This window comes from Theropithecus gelada, chromosome 2 (genome assembly GCF_003255815.1).
Source record: "Theropithecus gelada isolate Dixy chromosome 2, Tgel_1.0, whole genome shotgun sequence".
Lineage (NCBI taxonomy): Eukaryota > Metazoa > Chordata > Mammalia > Primates > Cercopithecidae > Theropithecus > Theropithecus gelada.
This window is the reverse complement of record NC_037669.1, coordinates 98519513-98542959: the sequence shown is the minus strand read 5'-3', so window position 1 is coordinate 98542959 and position 23447 is coordinate 98519513. Positions and strand designations below refer to the sequence as shown.

General features: G+C 39.6%; 1 protein-coding gene and 1 pseudogene across 5 annotated transcripts in view; both read right to left on the bottom strand.

Annotated features, from left to right (window-relative positions):
- ULK4 (unc-51 like kinase 4) overlaps nucleotides 1-23447 on the bottom strand; it is a 696865-nt gene that overhangs the window by 567321 nt on the left and 106097 nt on the right. For all 4 annotated transcript variants that reach the window (XM_025376619.1, XM_025376622.1, XM_025376621.1 and 1 more), the window contains one exon: nucleotides 1385-1492. In XM_025376619.1, coding sequence (XP_025232404.1) covers nucleotides 1385-1492 — 108 coding nt within the window. The remainder of the gene's footprint in view (nucleotides 1-1384; nucleotides 1493-23447) is intronic.
- LOC112618951 lies at nucleotides 17646-18762 on the bottom strand (annotated as a pseudogene). The gene has a single exon (XR_003118147.1). The product of XR_003118147.1 is annotated as a V-type proton ATPase subunit e 1 pseudogene (transcript).

The following is a 23447-nucleotide window of genomic DNA, read 5'->3' as shown; positions in this document are numbered from 1 at the left end:
TGGAGGACTATATAAATATCATAAAGATATAAATACTTTCCCAATCAATACACAGATTCAGTACAATTCCAAATGTGATTTGGAAGACGCAAAATCATAAATATATCAGTTCTCCTCAAATTTATCTGCATAATCAGTGTAGTTTTTAAAAATAGATGATTTGCAGAATTGGACAAGCTGGTTCTAAAATTTATTCTGATATGCGAAGGGCCAGGAATAGTCAAGATACTCACAGAAAGAACAAAGAAGACAAATTTGCTGTACCAGCTATCAGTACTAATTATGAAGTTAAATAAGTCAAAATACTGATGTTTTATAACAATCATGGTAACCGCCTTAAAATTATGATTGTTCAGAAAGTCAGTTTAATTTAGATACTAAGGATATTGAGGTTATGTAACAATTGAGCAAGTGCTAGAACCAAAACTCAAGACATACAATGACAGTCACGTACAGTGGCTCACACCTATAATCCCAGCACTTTGGAAGGCCAAGGTGGGCGAATCACTTGAGCCCAGGAATTCGAGACCAGCCTAGGCAACATGGCGAAACCCCATCTTCACAAAATATACAAAAAAATTAGCCAGGCACGGAGGTGCACAGATGTAGTCCCAGCTACCCAGGAGGCTGAGGTGGGAGGATGATCTGAGCCCAGGAGGTTGAGGCTGCCGTGAGCCATGATCATGCTACCGTACTCCAACCTGGGCAACAGAGTGAGACCCTATCTCAAAACAAACAAACAAAGAAATACAATGACAGAAGTTCCTTAATTACTTATAACTTACCAGTATTTAAAACTCTCAGAGTATGACATTAAATGACTAATCCATAACTTATCACTATCTATTCCATAATATTCTTTTTTTTAAAACCACATTAATGGAATATTAAATTTTGCCTTGTTGAATTCAGTAGCACTTCCATATTGTAACTTTAGATATAAGAAGTCAAATTCTGCCTTCACAAATGTCCATAGTCATGTTTAAAGCTGTATTTGCACAAAGTTGTGTTTTATTTAAACTGAAATGGAGCTTTCTATGGAAAGAACCAATGGTCTCCTCTTGCCTAAAGGAGTCAAGGATGGCAGCAACCTTGGGAATACCTTACGGACTTTCAGTTCATTGGTTTTAAAATGTGGCCTTCAAATCACATACATTTCAAAGGAAAAGAGGCACTGGAAGGAAGGGAGGAGGGAGACAGGGTAAGATAGAAAGAGACCGAGAAACACTGAGAAATTCTCTCCCCAAGAGGTAAAATTTATCCTAAGCTCCTTAGGCATGCTCTAAGGGGCAAAGTCAGAAAACTTTTATAGGATATTAATACTTGTCAGCCAGAGTATGTCAGAACATGTCAAACAGCAATAGAGTTAATCAGACAGTCTCACCTGGGTGGCTACAAGATAGATCAGCTCCCCAAGGGTTGGTAAAAGGCACTGTTTTAATTTGCTGTTCCTGAAGTTTTCCCTAATTAATTCAGTTAAGAGAACAATTGCCTGCAAAGAGAAAAAAAGTAAATTATTTCAAGTGTATCTCTCAGTTCTTAAACCTATATGTAAAAAGCAAGATACTCTGTAAAAGTCACCATTTCTAAGAACTATTTTCCAAATTATTTTCAAAATATGGGCCTTATATTCCTGAAAATACAGTAACTCTCCCAGATGAAGCTTAGAAATATATCCAGTAAAATAAACACATATAGCCCTTTTGAGTTTATAATTTTTTTATTTTATTTTACCCAGGCTGGAGTGCAGTGGCATAATCTTGGTTAACTACAACCTCTGCCTCCCAGGTTCAAGAGATTCTTGTGCCTCAACCTCCCGAGTAGCTGGGATTACAAGTGCATGCCACCAAGTCCAGCTAATTTTTGTATTCTTAGTAAAGACGGGATTTTGCCATGTTGGCCAGGCTGATCTCAAACTCCTGGCCTCAAGTGATCCACCTCCACCTCCCAAAGTGCTGGGATTACAGGAGTGAGCCAGTGCACCTGACTCACTTTTCAGTTTATAAAGCACTTCCAACTGTATCACTAATCCTGAAAGGCAATTAATTGTTGCCCTATCTTTAAAGAGTAAACAGAGGCTGAGAGAGGTTCTGGCAACTGGCCCCAAACCATCCAGTTCACTTGGACAGCCAAGATATTAAAACGAATTTTACCATGCGAGGTCCCTGGTATGCTCCAGCACACCCACAGTTTAAAAAGTTCTTATATTGCATTAAACTTTTACATGATTCCTTAAAAAATCAGAGCCTGGGAATGTTATACTAAAGCTGTAATATAATGTATGCTGAAACTCGGCAGCATGTTTTATCAGATCTAGTTAATTTCCTAGGAGTCATGCTAAGAAAATCACATACACTCATTGCCAGAGTTCATACACCAGAACACAGATTAACCAAATCATAGTGCAACCATGATAAGGATAGAACAGTTTCAGAATGACACATACAGAATGGCTTCACTCTGAGAAGGAAAAAAAATGTATATAAAATAGTGTGGAAGCACTATTCTCAATGTGACTCAAAGTGTGGTGCACAGACAAGACTATTTCTTACCACTGACAAAGACATTAGTTTAAAAACTGAAAGTGAGTGCTTAAAAACTTCAAAGCAATTTGACAATTCCACAATCTCCAAGCATGCAATCACTGGTCTCATTTTGCAAGCAAGAGTATGAAAAAGTTGGAGATGGAGGTGGGAGAGCTGCACAGTAGTCATGCACCGTAGGAGCACTTGTGAATGTGGAATTTAACAGCCTTACTGAGGTATAACTTACACAAAATAAATGCATATATTTAAAGTGTACAATTACACACATTTGGCATATGTATACACCTGTGAAATCATCACTACAATCAAGATAACAAAAGCCCTCCAGTGTTCCCTCCATGTCCTTCTGCAATCCCTCTTTCCTACTCACTTCTTTCTTCTCCTCCCCAGAAAGCCATCAATTTACTTTGTCATTAGCATGTATTTTCTAAATTTTATGTAGATCATATACTATATTAAATCATACACTAGATATTCTTTTCTGTCTGGCTTCTTTCAGCATAATGCATTTGAGATTCATCCATGTTGCTGCATGTATCAATAATTCTTTTTTTTTTTTTTTTTTTTTTTTTTGAGACAGAGTCTCACTCTGTCACCCAGGCTGGAGTGCAGTGGTACGATCTCAGCTCACTGCAACCTCTGCCTCCTGGGCTCAAGGGATTCTCCTGCCTCAGCCTGAGTAGCTGGGATTACAGGCGCGGACGACCACATCCAGCTGATTTTTGTATTTTTAGGAGATACTGGGTTTCACCATGTTGGCGCAGGTAGTTTCGAACCCCTGACTTCAAGTGATCCACCTGCCTCAGCCTCCCAAAGTGCTGGGATTACAGGTATGAGCCACTGTGCCCAGCCAGTTCATTCCTTTTTATTGCTGAATGGTATTCCATTGTATGGATGTACCAAATGTGTAACTCTTGCCACTCACTGCCTTACACATAATGAAGTGGGCGAGGGAAAAAATGGAACCATGTAGCTTCACATCAGTCCTTGCAGCAGGTCACTTCTATACACAGGCTTCCTTTTCCTTTGACCTTTGCTGATCATCTACTACACTGAATCATCTGAAATTGCCAGTGTTTAGCAATTTTTTACCTACAAAAACAGCAAATTGTCACCAGCACAGCACTGTAAAAGAGAAAGAAAATGATGAAAGAAACCTTGAAATATCAGAAAGGAAGCAAGAACACAGTAGGCCAAAATATAGGTAAATACAATAGGCATTCCTACTGCTATTAAGTTTTCTAAATTATCTTTGGTCATTGAGCAAAAATTGTAAAAATGTCTGATTTGGTTCTAAAGACATTTAGAGAATACATTCAAGAGAATTATATAAAAATGAGAGAGGGTAAAGGGATGAAAAGAAGGGTAAGTTTTCTATACTTCACTTGAAGTAGTAAAAACGGTGACACCAGTAGACTGTTATGTATGTAGGTATGTATATAATACACACAGCAATCACTAAAAAGAATCCACACAAAGATATATACTTGAAAACACTATAGCAAAAGTCCAAATGGAGTGGTAAAAAAAAAAAAAAAAGTTCAGTAAACCACAGGAAGGTAATAAAAAGAAAATGGAAATGAAAAACACTGAGAACAAACAGAAAACAAAAACAAAATTACAGACTTCAGATCAAACACATCAATAATTACACTAAATGGAAGTCAATAAATCAAAAAATTCATACCAATCCTAAATGTGTATCGCTAAACAAAAGAGCTGCCAAATACGTGAAGCAAAAACTGATAGAACTTGCAAGATAAATAGACAAATCCACAATTACAGCTGTGAACTTCAACACCACCCTCTCATGCACAGAAAGACAAATACTGCATCATCTTACTCATATGTGAAATCCAAAAAAGTGAAATTTATAGACGGGGAAAGTAGAACAGTGGTTGCCTGAGGCTGGGGGTGGGGTGGGGAACAGCGAGACGTTGATCAAAGGGTACAAAGCTTCAGTTAGACAGGAGGAATAAGTTTTCAAGATCTACTGCACAGCATGGTGACCATAGTCCATAATTACACGTATTTCACAATTGCTAAAAGAGTAGATTTTACGGCCAGGCACGGTGGTTCATGCCTGTAATCCTAGCACTTTGAGAGGCCAAGATGGGCGGATCACGAGGTCAGGAGTTCAAGACCAGCCTGACCAACATGGCGAAACCCCATCTCTACTAAAAATACAAAAATTAGCCAGGCGTGGTGGCACATGCCTGTAATCCCAGCTACTTAGGAGGCCGAGGCAAGAGAATCGCTTGAACTCGGGAGGCGGAGGTTGCAGTGAGCCAAGACTGCGCCACTGCTCCCCAGCCTGGGCGACAAAGCGAAACTCTGTCTCAAAAAAAAGAAAAGAAAAGTAGATTTTTCATGTTCTCACTTCAAAAAATATGAAATATGTGAAGTAACAGATATCATTCCACAGTCCACAGTATACACATATATCAAAACATCACATTGTACTCAATATATACAATTATTTGCTAATGAAATTTTTTTATTTCTAAATTTTAAAAAATGATAAAACAACTATATAGAAAATGAGCAGACATTAGAAGAATAATAAAGGAATACTACGAACAGCTGTATATATATATAAATTTTACCACACAGAAAATAAGGACCAACTCCTCAAAAAATACAAACTATCACAACTCACCCAATATGAAACAGATAATTATTTGCAAATGACATGATTGTCAACATAGAAAGACCCAAGGAGTCTAAAGAAAAAAGCTCCCTAGAACTAGTAAGTGAATTCAGCAAGGTCACAGAACACAATGTTAACGTTCAAAAGACAACTGTACTTCCATATATTAGCAATAAACACATTGAAACTGAAATTTAAAACACCATTTACAATCCCCCCCCAAAAAACAATACTCAGGTATAAATCTAGCAAAACAGGTACAGGATTTGTATGCTGAAAGTACACAATGCTATTTAAAGAAATTAAAGAACACCTAAATAAATGGAATAATGGACTATGTTCATAGATAGGAAGACTCAACATAGTGGAAAATGTCAATTCTCCCCATATTAATGGACAGATCTAATCAAATTCCTATCAAAATCCTGAAACAATTCTTTATAGATTTCAAAATTATTCTAACATTTATATGGAAAGGCAAAAGAATTAGACCAGCCAAAACAATTTTGAAAAAGGAAGAAAACATGGGCCAGGCATAGTGACTCAGGCCTGTAATACCAACACATTGGGAGGCCAATACGGGAGGATGGCTTGAGCTCAGGTGTTTGAGACCAACCTGAGCAACAAAGCGAGACCCTGTCTCTACAAAAATAATTTTAAAAAAGAATTAGCCAGGCACAGTGGTGCATGCTTAGAGTCCTAACTACTCAAGAGACTGAGGTGGGAGAATTGCTTGAGCCCTGAAGTTCAAGGTTGCAGTGAGCTATGATCAAGCCACTGCACTCCAGCCTGGGCAACCAAGTGAAACCCCCATCTAAAAAGAGAAAAAAGAAAAAAACGGTTGCAATTATTCTACCTGGTTTCAAGACTTATATAGCTACAGTAATGAAGACTGTTTGGCATTGATATAGTTTGGAATTGATATAGTTTGGATATCCATCCCCTCCAATTCTCATGTTTAAATCCGATCCCCAGTGTTGGATGTGGGGCCTTGTGGGAGGTGTTTGTATGATGGGGAAGATCCCTCATGAACGGCTTAATGCCATTCCTGTCGGATTGAGTTCTCACTCTTAGTTCTCAGGAGATCTGGCTGTTAAAAAGAATCTGGCACCTCCCTCCTCTCTCTTTCGTCCTCTCCCACCATGTGATGTCTATTCCCCTTCACCTTCTGCCATGAGTGGAAGCAGCCTGAAGCCCTCACCAGAAGCAGATGCTGACACCATGCTTCTATAGCCTGCAGAATTGTGAGCCAAATAAACCTCTTTTCTTTATAAATTACCCTGCCTCAGGTATTACTTTATAACAAAGCAAAACAGGCTAACACAGGCATTACTGGTGGGGTAGACACATAGATCAATGGAACCAAACAGAATTCAGAAATAGCTCCACACAAGAATAGCCAAGTGATTTTTTACAAAGGTGCAAAGGCAGTCAACGGAGAAAAGTCAACTTTTTCAATAAATAGTGCTGAAGCAACCAGGCATCCATAGGAAAGCAAAAAGTGAATCTTGACCTAAATGTGGCACTTGACACAAAAAATTAACTCAAAATGGATCATAGTCTTAAATTTAAAACATAAAACTATAAAGCTTCCAGAAGAAAATACAGGATAACGTCTTCAGGTTCTAGTACTAGGTTAAAAAGCACACTTGACACCAAAAGCACAGAGACATTGTACCAAAGAGGATATGCAGCCACCAAATAAGCACATAAAAAGATGTTCAACATTGTTGGCAACTAGGGAAATATAAATTAAAACCAAAATAAGATATCACTACACATTCATCAGAATGGTAAAAATAAAAAATAGTGACAACACCAAAAGCTGCCAAGGATGATGAGAAACAGAATCACTTATACGTTGCTGGTGAGAATGTAAAACAGTACAGTCACTCGGGAAACTCTGGCCGTTTTTCTTTAAAAAAAAAAAAAAAAAACAGCAACTAAATATGCAACTACCACAGGACCCGGCCACTGCACTCCTGAGCATTTATCCAAGAGAAAGGAAGGCTTTTGTCCACACAAACATCTGTAAATGGATGTTTATAGTAGTTTTATTTGTAATTGTCAAAACTGGAAATGACCCAGATATCTTTCAATGGGTAAGTGGTTAAACAAACTGTGATTCAACCATACCACAGAATACTTCACACCAATAAAAATGAACAAACAACTGATACATCCAACAACCTAGACGAATCTCCAGAAAATTATGCCAAATGAAAAAAGTCAACCGCCAACCACAAAAGGTTACAAACCATATGACTATTTATACAACATTCTCAAAATGACAAAAATATATGAATGGAAAACAGATTGGCTTCGGGGGTAGAGGGCAGCACATGCAGTAGGGTAAGAGGATAGGATCATAAAAAGGGAATATGAGGGACCCTTGCAGTGACGAAACTCTTCTTTTCCTTAACTGTTTCAATGTCAATATTCTGGTTGTAATATTGTACTACACTTTTTTAAAACATTACCATTGGGGAAAACTGGATGAAGTATACACAGGATCTATTATTTCTTACAGAGAGAAACTATTATTATTCTGTATTATTTCTTATATAGTTTTGATATTTGTCCCCTACAACTCTCAAGTTGAAATTTGATCCCCAATGTTGGATCACAACTGGGCATGAATCCAGAATTATCTCAAAATAAAAAGTTTAATTTAAAAAACTGTCAACCTCATATTAAATTCAAAACCCAGATCTGGCTTTCTGCTTTACAAAGTTAGTGGCAGGGATTCACAGCATTTCTCCATTTTATAATCCACTGGTATTTTGTGTCAGCAAGCGTCACTGGAAATTTAAAACATTTTAATGCTACAGTCCCTTAAAGTGATAAAACTGTCTGGACTGCCTCCAGCATAATAGAAATTGCTTTGGAACTCAGTGTCTTGTAAATAGACACACATCATATAATTTATTCCAGTAATGCCACAGCAACCTCACATCTCACTTGCAAAAGTTAACTTTGGATAGCATTAAAAAGTATTCAACAGATAATGGTTCTCCTCAAGGTTATTTGTACAGATTTTCCATTTGTTGCATTAAAATTTAAAGAAATAATAATAAAAAGTAAAATATAAGAATAAGGAAAAAATATGACACAAAAATAACAAATACCAAGGGTAAAAAATGTATCTGTTGACCTAGGTACAATGGCAGTTGAAAATGCCAATACTAAATGAATAAGGTAAAATAGATTTAGTTCTTCAAACTCAGAAGTCCAAGGAACATGTGTATATCATTATTATGCATGTTTTCCTCTAGTCTAAAAATCCTCCTGGACTTCTAACATTAAAATTACTGTTAAAAATCCTAACATTGAGGCCAGGTGTGGTGACTCACACCTGTAATCCCAACACCCTGGGAGGCCGAGGCGGGCAGATCGCCTGAGGTCAGGAGTTCAAAAGCAGCCTGGCCAACCTGGTGAGACCTTGTCTCCACCAAAAATACAAAAATTACCCAGGCATGGTGGCACACACCTGTAGTCCTAGCTACTCGGGAGGCTGAGACCAGAGTATCAATTGAACCTGTGAGGAAGAGGTTGCAGCAAGCCAAGATCATGCCACTGCACTCCAGCCTGAGCAACAGAGCAAGACTTCGTCTCAAAAAAAAAAAAAAAAAAAAAATTTTACCATTGAAACTAAAAGATAAAAATAGGATATTCAAGTATCATGCTATTATTGTGTGAATTTTTTGAAAACCACACAAGAAGGAAAATGAGTTTTTTGGTCTTATTTCTAATACCATTATGCTTTGAGGCATATCTATACCATAACTGGTTCTATTAACCTAACGGAAACTATTCTTGGGCAGCCACAGGCATGACTGGTTGGCTGAATACTGCAAATAGTAATTTAAGACTGTACTGCCATTTTCCAAACTACTTCTTTGAAATCAAAACCTATTTTATAACAAATATGACTGGGAGGAGCCAGGCCTTTTTGGCTTTGTCTGAAGTCATCTGACAGATATGAAAAGGTCAAATGTGCTTCAATCTCATATGCCCTGGACTGCATCTCTTACGTCAAAGACAGGAAGATGATGAATTAGAAAGCTAATTCTAATAAATGTGGAAGTTCTGCAGTTATACAACTAATATTCTGACACTTGCAAAGACATATTTGCTTGCTCTTGACTCTCAAAATATAGTTGTTAAACTTCCATGTTAGTGGATATACATTTAACAGCTACAAAAAGAAACGGAATTAAGCTCCAGATTCAGAATATATCAGGCATTTCCTATTATGGTTAGTGTTTTACTAGGTCAAAGGGACATTTTAAAACCCTACTTAACTACTACCAATGGGAGATATAGTAGTAATTACACCAACAACACAATTTTTAAAATAATTCGGTATTCTTCCCTAACCTCTGAAATAAGAGGCATTCCACAATTCCGAATGAAGACGGAATTCTCTTTGATACCACTTTGCCCTTTGTTCTAAGTGGTTTCTTAGTACACTACTTTCAATGTCCCAAACATAGCTAGGGCACATAAAATAAGAACACTGTAAACCTCATAATCCCCACTCCTTTTTTAATCCATGTTCTATTTTATTTCTATTAAATCTTAGAATCCTTTGGATGCTGTATATTTTATTAAGCCTTGGCAAGAAAAATCACATCTGTCAGCTTGAAACTTCAAACTCTCGGTTTCACAAGTGTTGGTTAAAAAAGAAAATGGACATACTGAACAGATAAGGAAAGGCCAATAATGCCAGGGGAGACAGATAATGAAACTGAAGAGAATAAAATTCTGTTCTGTAATTAATAACTCTGAAAATGTCCTTGCAAGGTTGTCTATAAGATCTCTTTGGTGACATCTGGACCAAGATCAAAATTTCAACATTATCGCTAATTCTCTGCATAACTGGCTAAATGCATTCAAACTGGCATCTGTAAGTGACATCTAATTCCTAAAGCTAAATCAAGGAGAAGCAAGGACTGCTATCTTGTCACTTCCCTATTGAGGCCTAAATGTAAACAAACAACCTATAACTGGTAGATTCCTTCTCTTAAAGATAATGAACTGTCAGGAAAAGCAAGAAAAATGCATAAGTAGATTTCTCATAGTCTTTCACAGTCATTTAAAAAGTTTGGAGATACTAGGTATACAAACTTTATATACTTCCCCAATTTTTTTAATTAGACATCAACAAATGTCAACTACAAAAGAAATCTGCCATTTTTTGGTCACCAGTCATCCAGTCCCTCTTCCTAACACCACTCACCTTCCTTCTGAGGAAACACCTTTCCTGCACTGTGCCTGGTCTGTAGAACAGCAAATCAGACATTCCGCCCTTCAAATACAAAACCTGAAAGGGTCCCTGGCTCTCTTCAGAAACACCTTTCGTCCTACAGCCTAAGTTTCAGCCAGCAAGGCTCTTGCTCAGGAATCTGAACCTGGAATGGAGTGACACAGAGTGAAGGAATAGCTGAAGTTCACTTTTTCCTTCTAGCAGTATCCCCAAACAGGACTCCAGGGGAGTCCAGGTCCAGAAACCATCGGGAGCTGCCAGGTCTAGCTGCCAGGAATAGCTGACTATTCCAATCTTCTCTTGGAGCCTTTGACCTTGCTCATTTTCTTCTAATAAATATCCTTTATGCCTAAGTTAGGCAGAATCAACCTTAAAAAGTAATAGATAGCGCTGTCCAGTTTCCTGCCCTTCCTGGACACAAAAACATTTCCCAGCCCCCTTAGAGTCAGGTAGGGCCATGTGACTAGTTCTAGCCAATTAACTGAAAGTGGAAATGATGTATGTACTCCTATGTGCAATTTTCCATACTCTCTTCCTCTGTCTCTTCCTCTGGAAACTGTTAAGGCACTATGCTGGATAGAAGTGCCACATAAGATGAAAGCAGCCTGGAGTGCTGAGGTCAGCTGCCCACAAGAGCCAGTTAGGCCTGCAGCAACCCTCTGAGATTTTGATGGTTTTTGTTACCATAACATAAGCTAGCCTATCCTGACTGAGAGATAACCCTAATCATTCAATTCAAAAACATCACTCTAGCTAGAGGTAGTCATGAAGGAGTTCTACTACTTTAAAAGAATTGTTAATAAAACAGTAAACTATTGCATCCATATCTTAGGGTAGAGGAGCATTTGTATAGCAGCTAAGATCTGTACCAACATTTATGTCATGGATCTGACACCAGGGTTGCAAAGCACCAATCACCAGAAAAGCAGCACATGAACCGTAGACTGTATACAACATTCTGGAAAAGGCAACACCATGAAGACGGTAAAAAGGTCAATGACTGCCAGGGGTTAGGGGAAAGGAAAAATAAAAAATAGGCAGAGCACAGGGGATTTGTAGGATAGTGAAAATACTCTGTATTATACTATAATGGTAGATACATGTTTTCATACATTCTTCTCAACCCAAAGAAATGTATAACACCAAGAGCAAAGCACAATGTAAACTATAGACTTTGGGTGACAATAATGTGTCAATGTAGGTTTATTGACTAGAACAAATGCACCGCTTTGGTGCAGGATATTAATAGGAGAGGCTGTACATGTGTGAGGGCAGGGGTATATGAGATGTCTTTGTGCCTTTCTCTCAATTTTGATGTAAACCTAAAACTACTCTTTTAAAAAACTGTTTTCATTTTAAAAAGTATACTGATCAATCTGCCATGCAGACTAAGTCAAGAAATTGGGTCAAATTGCAATAAATCTGTAATTAATCTATAGTTCAAAAGCAGATTACTCAAATAAAATTACTTTTTCCATTTCTGGTAAATAGCAGACAAAATCTTCTGAATATTACTCCCACTGAAAGAAACAAAAAATGCTAGATAAAATATCTTTATAAAATGCATACCTAAATTTGCAAGAAATTAAGAAAACTTCAAAGATCAAAAATAGAAAAGAAGAAAACTGACAGAAAAGGGGAAACAGAGAGAAACCAGGACAACAGAGAGATAGAGAACAACAGGGAACAAATAGAGGCAACAGAAAATCAGGATACTTTAACCCCGGGTGGGGGTGAGGGGAGATATGCTAAACTCTTGGTGACCTTGAAATGACCTTCTGAAGTGGAACAAGAGACAACCCTCAGCTCCTGCCCATAGTGTAGCATCAAATAAGAGACCATTAATATTAAATTGGTACCTCAAGGATATATGAATAAGAAACGAACCAGCCTGCAAGAGAGGCTGGCAAGAAATGTTGAGACCTTGATACTAAATGAAACAGTGGTGAAAAAAAATCTCCCCTGAGAATCAAACCAAGTCTCAAAAGCAGGTGGGCAGCTCACATTCACAATGCCTCACCTGGGAGACCAGAGATTCAAACACCTGGGAGTCTGCTAGGCTGGACAACTGAAACACGGCCTCTAATTAATGAAGTCAAAATGCTACAATTTCCCCAGCATACTCTAGAGCAGTGGTTCTCAAATTTTAGTGTGCATCAGAATCACTGAAGAGTCTGTAAAAACGTAGATCGCAAAACCCCTTCCTTGAGTTTCTCATTTAGCAGGTTTGGGGTAAGATCTGAGAATTTGCATTTCTAACAGGTTGCCAAGTAATGCTCATGCTGCTGGTCTAGGAGCATACTTTAAGAATCACTACTGTGGTACTAAATATTGCCTACACATTAGCACCACCCTTGTAGCTTTAAAGACTACAGACACTTCCATCCACCCCCAGAGATACGGATTACATGATATGGGGTACAGCCTGGGCATAAGAACTTATTTAAATGTTAAAATAGAGAGCATAAGACTGACAGAACAGATTCGTCATGGCAATAAGATGCTAAATTATAAACAAGACCTAAGGCCATGCTAGGCAAGGGTTAGACCACACACCCTACACTTAAAGAATAAAAACTATGTTCTAACTGCCACAGGGTTTTTTGTTTTTCTCTAGCAGCTAAATAAGCACTGGCCTCAAGACAAGCACTACTGAAACAACTGCAGCCCAACATCTGACAGCCAGATGTTGACTAACTGACAACCTCCCCTAGTCACAAGCCAAAATAACAGTTTTGATTGGACGAGAGACTGATTTCAGTAACTTTCTCCTGATAAGAGGTCACCGACCACGGACTGGTTCTGGCTGGTTTACAGAGGCTGTGTACTGAGTGCCTTCCCGTCTTCTGCTTCACCTAGGGCCTAATTGTTATGAACTTAAATGTTAAGTCTCCACCCCAAAGTGAACATGGACTGCATGTAACATGCATGTTTACTTTCTACACATGTGTGTGACCCCTCTCATGAATATTCACAGCTTCTCCTATAACTATTAAACATGTATACTTAGCCAACTCATTTGGCATAAATTCCTATTCCATTCTTCCCTCCCTCGAAGTGCCTGCTTTCAGTTTCTGCCAGAAGCCACACTTTCCAGCCTGTCAGGAGAGCCAACCTGCAGGCTGCAACCCCTTATAAAAAATCAAGCTTTCCTCTTCAAATTTAGGGGCCTCGGGACTCTTCAGTTAACACCAACATGCCGTCAAGGTTGAGAACCACTGCCAAAGAGGACAGAATCTAAAAGCTCTGGAAATTGGAAACGCTGGAATGACTCAACAAAGTACAGCCTGCTCAGCCACCCCTTAAACCATCCCTCTTACATAACCCTGGGAGACCGTCTTAGTGAAGGGGGCACCAGCATCTTTGAAGAGCTCTAAGGTAGCTATCCTTTATAGGCCAGAGATAACAGTGAGAAATCCTAACAATGGAATTTGGTTCTCTGATCACAGTGGAAACCATGAGATTTGGGATTAGTAAAGGCCAGTAGCAGCCCTTACCTGCAGATAAGGTGGGCACAACTGCCACAGTGAGTCAAAGGGCAACGTGGCAACCAGAATATCTGACCCACAAGAATCAATGGTAAACTGACCATCAGGTCTGTCTCCTAAGTTGATACTTGACATTTAATAAGAAAATTTCTAGATTTACTAAGCAGAAACCTGACTCAAGTCCCATAAAGAATTCACAGCTTCTTACCCAGATCCCAGATTTAACCAAAAGAAAAGAAAAAAAAAACTATCGGGATCACTATAGATAACGGTCCATACATCATCTCAGAGATGTATCAGAATCAGCCTCTGAATTCCCCCTTTTAATCTACCCACCAAGCAACTGCATGGCAGTGGCTAAAAGAGGAAGGTGCAAAAAAAAGACCAGCAGTCAGCAGAGGCCTTCCCATTCTGAAACCTACCTATGATAACAGTAATAGTGCTCTGTGTCTTCTCACCAATATAGGGTATCTTAACCACGACTCTTAGCAGCTATACTGGAAAGAGAAGCATACCCTTTTTCTAATCTCACAGCTGCCCTCTGGAAACCACACACCAAACCTGATGAACATGGAGGGAGAAACCATTCCAGGCAGAGAAAACCGAGCCAGAGGCATACAATCCAGGTACTGCCACACTGTTGTGGCAGGTCCCCACTTCTGTATCTAATGTAAGCATCTACTGCAGTGTGGATGATACATACATTTATCAAGGGTTATATGACACACATTTTGAAACAGAACCACAACTATGCCTCCTATATGAATGTTTTCTTAAGAAGCCAAGTTATACTGTCCTGTAATTAAAAATGGGTCTTTTAGATGCTGTAATAATTTAAAAGTTATGGCATAGAGAACTCCAATATTACAATTTTGAGCTTGCTAAATATAACTAGTATTATTTACTTGTTACTATACTATTAAAAGTCATATCTTCAACACTCCCCAAATAGTAGAAATACAAAGGGAGCTCACTTTAAATTGCATTTTTCTGCTTCAGGGATCAGCTCTGATTAGTTGTGTTTTGTGCAGTTCTTTCCATCTCCAATTCTGTTTCCATGTTTCTTTCATCTAACAGAAAATTAAATGTGATACTTTGCTAGGTTCCCAAGGATTACTAACTTACACTACATTCGAATATGTTAGTCTCACAACTGCAGCCCTAAAAAATACAGCAAAGGTACATTCATAGCCCAGGTAAAATGAGCACCAAAATTAGTCATAGCAGCAAACATAGAAGCTAAAAATTGTTCTATGAGATGTCAGATAAGAAATTAAATGAATTCCATCATTTTAAGAAATTAGAAAGCATGTCTTTTAAGAATTCTTTGATATGAGATGTTTAATTTGTATGCAAAAGTGATTCAAATATGGCAGTTCCCCAAATGACATGTACTTTAGCATCACAGCTTAATATAAGAAACAAATCCAGAATGTTTCACTTCATTCTACACAAAAATGTGACTATTATTCAACTCTTGCTTTATTATTTTCAACAAATTTGCCTCTCCTACTGTCCAAAAAGTAACAAAAAAAGAAGTCTATTTAGCTGTGAGATACAAGGGTAAATTCACTGAAATTAACAATGTGGAGGATTTAAATGACATGTCTAAGCTCAGGGCTACAAAGAAGCAAGAAATAATCACATACTGTGTCTGATGTAAAATATGGCATCCTATGGCCCCTCGAAATATACAGTGTACAAAACAACTGAGAAAACTACACCAAAGCAGGAATGGGATACAAAGTACTCCATGAGGACACATTAATAAATAAATAAATAAACAAATACATAAGCTCAACTTCAGCTTCAAATCCAACAGGATAGTTTTTCCAGAAAAGTATCTAAGAGTTCAAGACCAGCCTCAGCAACATGGTGAAACCCCATTTCTACAAAAAATACAAAAATTAGCCAGGCATGGTGGTGCACCCCTGGGGTCCCAGCTACTTGGGAGGCTATGATGGGTAGACTGTTTGAGCCCTGGAGGCAGAAGTTGCAGTGAGCCCAGACTGCACAACTGTACTCCAGCCTGGATGACACAGTGAGACCCTGTATCAAAACAAAACAAAACAAAACAAGACTAAGCCAATTAGTCTTCTAATTGCTCTTCCTCACTTCTCACAGCTTTTCTTCCTTTCGTTTCCTATTAGACTGGATAAACTAGGTCCTGGGGTAAAAGACTCCAAAACACAGGGCTTTGTGGAAGAGAGTTTGGAAGTGGCCACTCTCCCTCCAAAGAGATCCAACCCCTCTCTTGACTGAAACTCAGCTATCTTCTGGAAAACAGCATAAACTAGGCTGACTAACTTCTTTTACCACGAATTCTCCCGCACAAACCTGGTTTCTGCAGAGCCCTATTCTCTTTCCCTAGAGGGCCAGCTTTCCCCTTCTCTGAGATGATGCTTCATATCTCCTCCTCTACTCAAATCCCTTGGGTACTCATTATTCTCTTTCTAATGAATGATCTTTCCAATGTATTGCTGAATTCAGTTTGCTAGTATTTTGTTGAGGATTTCTGCATCAATATTCATCAGAGATACTAACCCGTGGTTTTCTTTTCTTGATATGTCTTTGTCAGATTTTGGTATACGGTAATACTGGCCTCGTAGAGTAATTCTGGAAGTATTCTCTCCTCGTCTTATTTTTTTTATTTATTTATTTATTTATTTATTTATTTATTTATTTATTTTGAGTAGTTTGAGTAGGATTGGTATTAGTTGGTTCTGCTTTAAATGTCTGGTAGAATTCAGCAGTGAAGCCATCAGGTCCCTGGCTTTTCTTTACTGGGAGACTATTTATTATGATTTTGATCTCGTTGTTTGTTATTAGTCTGTTCAGATTTTGGATTTCTGCATGGTTCAATCTTGGTAGATCGTATGTATCTAGGAATTTGTCCACTTCTTTTAGATTTTCCAATTTATTGGCATATAGTTGGCACAGTAGCCACTAATGACCCTTTAAATTTCTGCTGTATTAGTCGTAATGTGTCCTTTTTCATTTCTGACTTTATTTATTTGGATCTTCTTTTTTTATTAGTCTGGCTAAAGGTTTGTCATTTTGTTTTAACTCTTCGGAAAAACTATTTTTTGTTTCATTGATCTTTCATATTGTTTCTCCATTTCAATTTCATTTATTTCTGCTCTGATCTTTATTATTTCTTTTCTTCTAATTTTAGATTTGGGTTTCCCTTGCTTTTCTAATTCTTTAAGATGTATTATTAGATTGTTCATTTGAAGTTTTTCCTCTTTTTGACATAGGCGCTTATAGCTATAAGATTACCTCTGAGTACTGCTTTTACTGTATCCCATAAGGTTTTTTTTGTTTTGCTTTGTTTTTGGCAGAATCTCACTTTGTCGCCCAGGCCAGAGTACAGTGGAGCGATCTCGGCTTACTGCAAGCCTCCACCACCCAGGTTCAAGAAATTCTTGTGCCTCAGTCTCCCAGGGAGCTGGAATTACAGGCACCTGTCACCATGCCTGGCTACTTTTTGTATTTTTAGTAGGGATGGGGTTTCACCATGTTGGCCAGGTGGTCTCGAACTCCTGACCTCAAGTGATTCGCCTGCCTCGGCCTCCCAGAGTGCTGGGATTACAGGCATGAGGCACCATGCCCAGCCTCCCAAAGGTTTTGGTAGGTTGTATTTACATTATCATTTGTTTCCAGAAATTTTTCAATTTTTTTTTTTTAAACCAGGCTGGAGTACAGTGGCATGACCTCAGGTCACTGCAACCTCCACCTCCTGGACTCAAGCGATCCTCCCACCTCAGCCTCCCAAGTAATGGGGACTACAGGCACATGCCACCATGCTTGGCTAATTTTTGTTTTTGTTTTTGTTTTGTTTTGTTTTGTTTTGTTTTTGTAGACAAGGTTTCACCATGCTGCCTAGGATGGTCTGGAACTCCTGGCCTCATGTGACCTATCTACCTCGGTCTCCCAAAATGTCGGGATTATAGGCATGAGCCACAGTTCCTGGCCCAAATTCCTTTTTTTTTCCCCCATAGAAAGCAGAAAAATAATTTATTCCAAAAAGATGGCAGAAATGCTAAATTTATCCTGAAAATACAGTAAGGTGTAATTCTGTTGACATAGCTCTTCCCTCTGAAAATGCTTTCCTACTGACTGCCCCACTGGAGTCTTATTTGTCTTGCAGCAGTTTCTAAACACTTCATTGATTCTCAAGTGAGAAGGCAGGAGCCATCTTCAAGTGCCAGATTCCAAGAACAGAGTAACGTATCTCTCAGAAGAAGAGCATCTTGTATCTCAGAAGAGTACATAATCATTTTGTGGAGTCAGCACAGTTCAGTTTAAGTAGGCACATAATTCATTAAAGTGTAAAAAAGTGAAGGAAAAAACACTACATTGTAGAATAAGACATTTAAATGTGGTGCTAATATTTGAGGCAACTGATGGCCAAAATGGGCAAGTCAAGAAAGGCAGTCTGGTTTGGAGGTGATTTTGCATCTAGAAGGCATTCTCTCCTCGTGACCTCAAAGACTGAGCACTGTAGAGCACATCTTCTTCCTCAAGGCCAATGATGCTTCAGACACCAGACGGCTTCATTTTTCAACTGTGGTCCACAGAGAGGGTTGAGCTGGGCCAGAACTGAAATCAGCCAAAAGAGACAGCAGAAAACCGGACAGGTCACCAATATGGTAATGATAACTCCCCAGTAAGGACCCGTAGGGATAAGCCAAGGCACCAAGAAGCCAACGAAGCCCCAGAACATGCTCATCACAGTGAGAGGCACCATGAGGCCATGATACGCCATGGTCACTACCTGAGCTGCCAGTCTCTGCCCTGCCACCTCACTTCCCAAATTCCTTCTTCTTCTTTGTTTTGTTTTGTTTGTTTTTTGAGACGGAGTCTCACTCTTTCACCCAGGCTGGAGTGCAGTGGCGCAATCTCAGCTCACTGCAACCTCTGACTCCCAGGTTCAAGCAATTCTCCTGCCTCGGCCTCCTGAGTAGTAGCTAGGATTACAGGCGCACGCCACCATGCCCGGCTAATTTTTGTTTGTTTTTTTGTTTGTTTTTTAGTAGAGACAGGATTTCACCATGTCGGTCAGACTGCTCTCGAACTCCTGACCTTGTGATCCACCCACCTCGGCATCTCAAAGTGCTGGGATTACAGGCGTGAGCCACCACGCCTGGCCCCCAAATTCCTTTGTAATTTCTTCACTGACCCACTATTCAGGAGCATATTGTTTACGTTCCATGTATTTATAAAGTTTCCAAAATTCTTATTAATTTCTAGTTTTACTCCATAGTGGTCAGAAAAGAGGCTTGATATTATTTCAACTTGTTTAATGCTTTAAGACTTGTTTTGTGATCTAAAATGTGTTCTAACCTTGAGAATAATTCCTGTCTGAGAAAAAGAATGTGTATTCTGCAGCTCTTGGACGAAATGTTCTGTAAATATTAGATCCTTTTTGTCTATAATGCAGATTAAGTCTGATGCTTCTTTGTTGATTTCTGTCTGGGAGATCTGTCCAATGCTGAAAATGGCTTTTGAAGTCTCCAGCCATTATTGTATCATGGCCTCTCTCTTTAGCTCTAATAATATTCCCTTTATATATCTAGGTGCTCCAGTGTTGGGTACATACATATTTTACATTGTTATATCACCTTGCTGAACTGACCCCTTTATCATTATGTAGTGACCTTCTTTGGCTCTTCTTGCAGATTCTGTTTTGAAATCTATTTTATCTAATGTAATTATAACTACTCCCGCTCTTTTTTGGTTTCCACTGGCATGCAATATTTTTTTCCATCCCTTTATTTTCAGCCTGTGTGCGTCTATATAGGTAAAGTGTGTTTCTTATAGGCAACAATCAATGGGTCTTGTTTTTTCATCAGCCAGTCTCTGTCTTTTGATGGGAAAGTTTAGTCCATTTACATCCAATGTTATTGTTGATAAGTAAGGACTTACTCCTGCCATTTTGTTATTTGTTTTCTGGTTGTTTTGTGATCTTCTCTTCCTTCTTTCTTTCCCATTATTTTAACCTGATAACTTCACACTATTTACAAAAACCAACAAAGAAAAAGAAAACTAATAAAAACTCTATGCCTTAATTTCATGCCCCTGCTTTTAAACGTTTTGCTGTTTCTATTTATATCTTATTTTATTGACCATCTTGAAAAATTGATGTAATTATTACTTTTGATTGGCTCATATTTTAGTCTTTCTACTTATGGTACAAGTACTTTACACACCACAATTACAGTGTTACAATATTCTGTGTTTTTCTGTGTACTTACAATTACCAGTGAGATTTCTAACTTCAGATGATTATTTCTCATCACTGTCCTTTTCTTTCTGACAGAAGTATTCCCTTTAGCATTTCTTGTAGGACAGGTCTGGTATTAATGAAATCCCTCAGGTTTTGTTTATCTGGGAAAGTCTTTATTTCTCCATCACATTTTAAGGATATTTTCACCAGATATATTCTTCTAGGATAAAAGTTATTTTCCTTCAGTACTTTAAATATGACATGCCACTCTCTCCTGGCCTTTAAGGTTTACACTGAAAAGTGTGCTGCCAGATGTACTGGAGCTCCATTTTATGTTCTTTCTTTCTTTTCTCTTGCTGCTTGTAGGATCCTTTCTTTATTCTTGACCTTTGGGAGTTTGATTATTGAATGCTTTGAGGTTGTCTTCTTTGGGTTAAATCTGCTTGGTGTTCTATAACCTTCTCGTACTTGGATACTGACATCTTTCTCTAGGTTCAGGAAATTCTCTGTTATTATCCTTTTGAATAAACTTTTTACCTCTATCTTTCTCTACCTCCTCTTTAAGGCCAATAACATTTAGACTTTCTCTTTTGAGGCTATTTTCTAGATCTTGTAGGCATGCTTCTTGTTTTTCCTTTTTTGCGACAGGGTCTCAGTCTGTCACCCAGGCTGGAATGCAGTGGCATGATCTCAACTCACTGCAACCTCCACTTCCAGGGCTCAAGCAATCCTTCCACCTCAGCTTCCAGAGTAGCTAAGACCACAGGCTCACACCATCAGACCCAGCTAATTTTTGTATTTTTTGTAGAGACAGGATTTCACCATGTTGCCCAGGCTGGTCTCAAACTCCTGAGCTCAAGCAGTCGAGTCTCAGCCTCCCTAAGGCCTGGGATTACAAGTATGATACTGCGCCCAGCCTGTGTATTTTCAATTAGCCAGTCTTCAACCTCACTAATTCTTTCTTCTGCCTAATAAATTCTGCTATTAAAGGACTCTGATATATTTTTCAGGGTGCCAACTGTATTTTTCAGCTTCAGAATTTCTGCTTGATTCTTTTTAATTATTTCAATCTCTTTGTTAAATTTATCTGATAGAATTCTAAATTCCTTCTGTGTTATCTTTAATTTCTTTGAGTTTCCTCAACATAGCTGTTTTGAATTCTCTCTCTGAAAGGTCACATATCTCTGTTTCTCCAGGATTGGTCCCTCGTGCCTTATTTATAAAGTTCATTGGTGAGGTCATGTTTTCCTGGATGGTGTTGATAGCAGATATTCTTCAGTGTCTGGGCATTGAAGAGTTAGGTATTTATCATAGTCTTCACTGTTTCAGCTTATTTGTAGTCATCCTTCTTGGGAAGGCTTTTCAGATATTTGAAAGGACTTGGGTGTTGTGATCTAAGCTGTATCTGCTTTAGGGGCACCCCATGCCCAACAACACTGTGGTTCTTGCATTCTCATACATGTACTGCCTTGATGATCTTAGATAAGATCTGGAAGAATTCTCTAGATCACCAGGCATACACTCTTATTCCCTTCCCTTACTTTCTCCCAAACATACAGGGTCAGTCTCTCTGTCTCTTTCTTTCTCCCTCGCTCCCTCTTCCCCCTTCCCCCACCTTTCTTTGTCTCTCTCTCTCTGTTCTGAGCCACCTAAAGACCTAAAGCTTGGGGTGGAGTGACACAAGCATCCCTGTGGCCACCACCACTGTGACAGCACTGGGTCAGACCTGAACCCAGAGAAGTGCTAGGTCTTACCCAAGGCCTGCTATAACCACTCCCTAACTACTGCTTATGTTCACTCAAGGCCCTGGGGCTGTACAATCAAATATGGCAAAGTCAGCCAGGCCTGTCCTTCCCTTCAGGGCAGCAAGGTCCCCCAAGTCCCAGGTGGGTCCAGAAGTGCCATCCAGGAGTCAGGGACCAGAGTCAAAAACCTTAGAAGTCTACCTGGTGTGCATACTGCAGCTGAACTGGTATTGAAACTACACAAAGCAGTCCTTCCCTTCCTCCTTCCCCTTTCCAAAGGGAGACGATCCTCACCACCACCAGGCAATGAGGACTCCTGCCAGACTACCACTGATGTTCCCTTGAGGCCCAAGATCTCTTAAGTCAGCTTGTCATAAATGCTGCCTGACCTGGGCCTCACCCTTCAGGACAGTGGGCTCCCTGTCTGGCCCAGGAGGTCCAGAAATGCCATCCAAGAGTCAAGTCCTGAAATTGGTTGGGGATCCCAAGAGCCCTTTTGGTGCTCTACCCTCTTTGGTCATGCTGGTACCTAAGGTGCAAGACAAAGTCCCCTTTACTTTTCCCTCTGCTTTTCTCAAGCAGGAAGAGTTTTGCCCCATACACCACAACTAGTCATGTGGTAAGTCTCACCTGAAGCCAGCAAGTCTTAGAGTCTCACCAAGGCCCTCAAAATGTAATATGGGGGTATCACTGCTGGTTATTCAGGGCCCAAAGGCTCTTCAGTTCACAGGTAATGAATGCTGACAGCACTGGGTCCTTTCCCTCAAGGCAACAGGTTCCCTTCCGGCCCAGGTTGTTCTAGAAATACCGTCTGGGAGCCAGGGCCTGAAACAGGGGCCTCATGACTTTAACTGGTGCCCTATCTTGCTGTGGCTGGGCTGGTATCCTACGTGCAAGACAAAGTCCTCCCCACTCTTCCCTCTTGTCTCCTCAAGCAGGAAGGGTCTTTTTTAGAGCCGCAAGCTGTGCGGCCTGGGGCTGGGGGAGGAATGAAGCCAGCATGTCCCAGCTGCCCCAGCTGGCATCTCAGTATGTCTCATGCCCCCTCAGTCCACTGTCTCTGGGCCTAATTCAGCACTAGGACTCACTTACAAGTTGCAGTCCTTATGGTCTAGACTGCCTTTCAACATTACTTGTACACACAGAGTGCTGCAGCACTCAGTGGTAAGATTTGCAGGAACTCAAGCTCCCACCACTGGGACTCCCCTTTGGCTAAGGCTGGATTACATGCCCTCTCCATGGGCAGGCGTCAGCTGAGTTTGGTCTCGGTTTCCTTTCTGCTCTAACAGGACACCACTGAGTTCAATGCCTCACAACTGCTATGTTCTCCCTCCCCCGGTACCCAGAGATGTTCTCCACACCAGGCTGCTGCTAGCGCAGGGATCGGGGAGTGGTATTGGCAATTCAGAAGTGTTTTTGGGGGTTTTTTTAATGCTTCTTTCAGCGATATGAGGTTAAAACCAGGTACTATGAGTGCTCACCCGATTTTTGGTACTATGAGTGCTCACCTGATTTTTGGT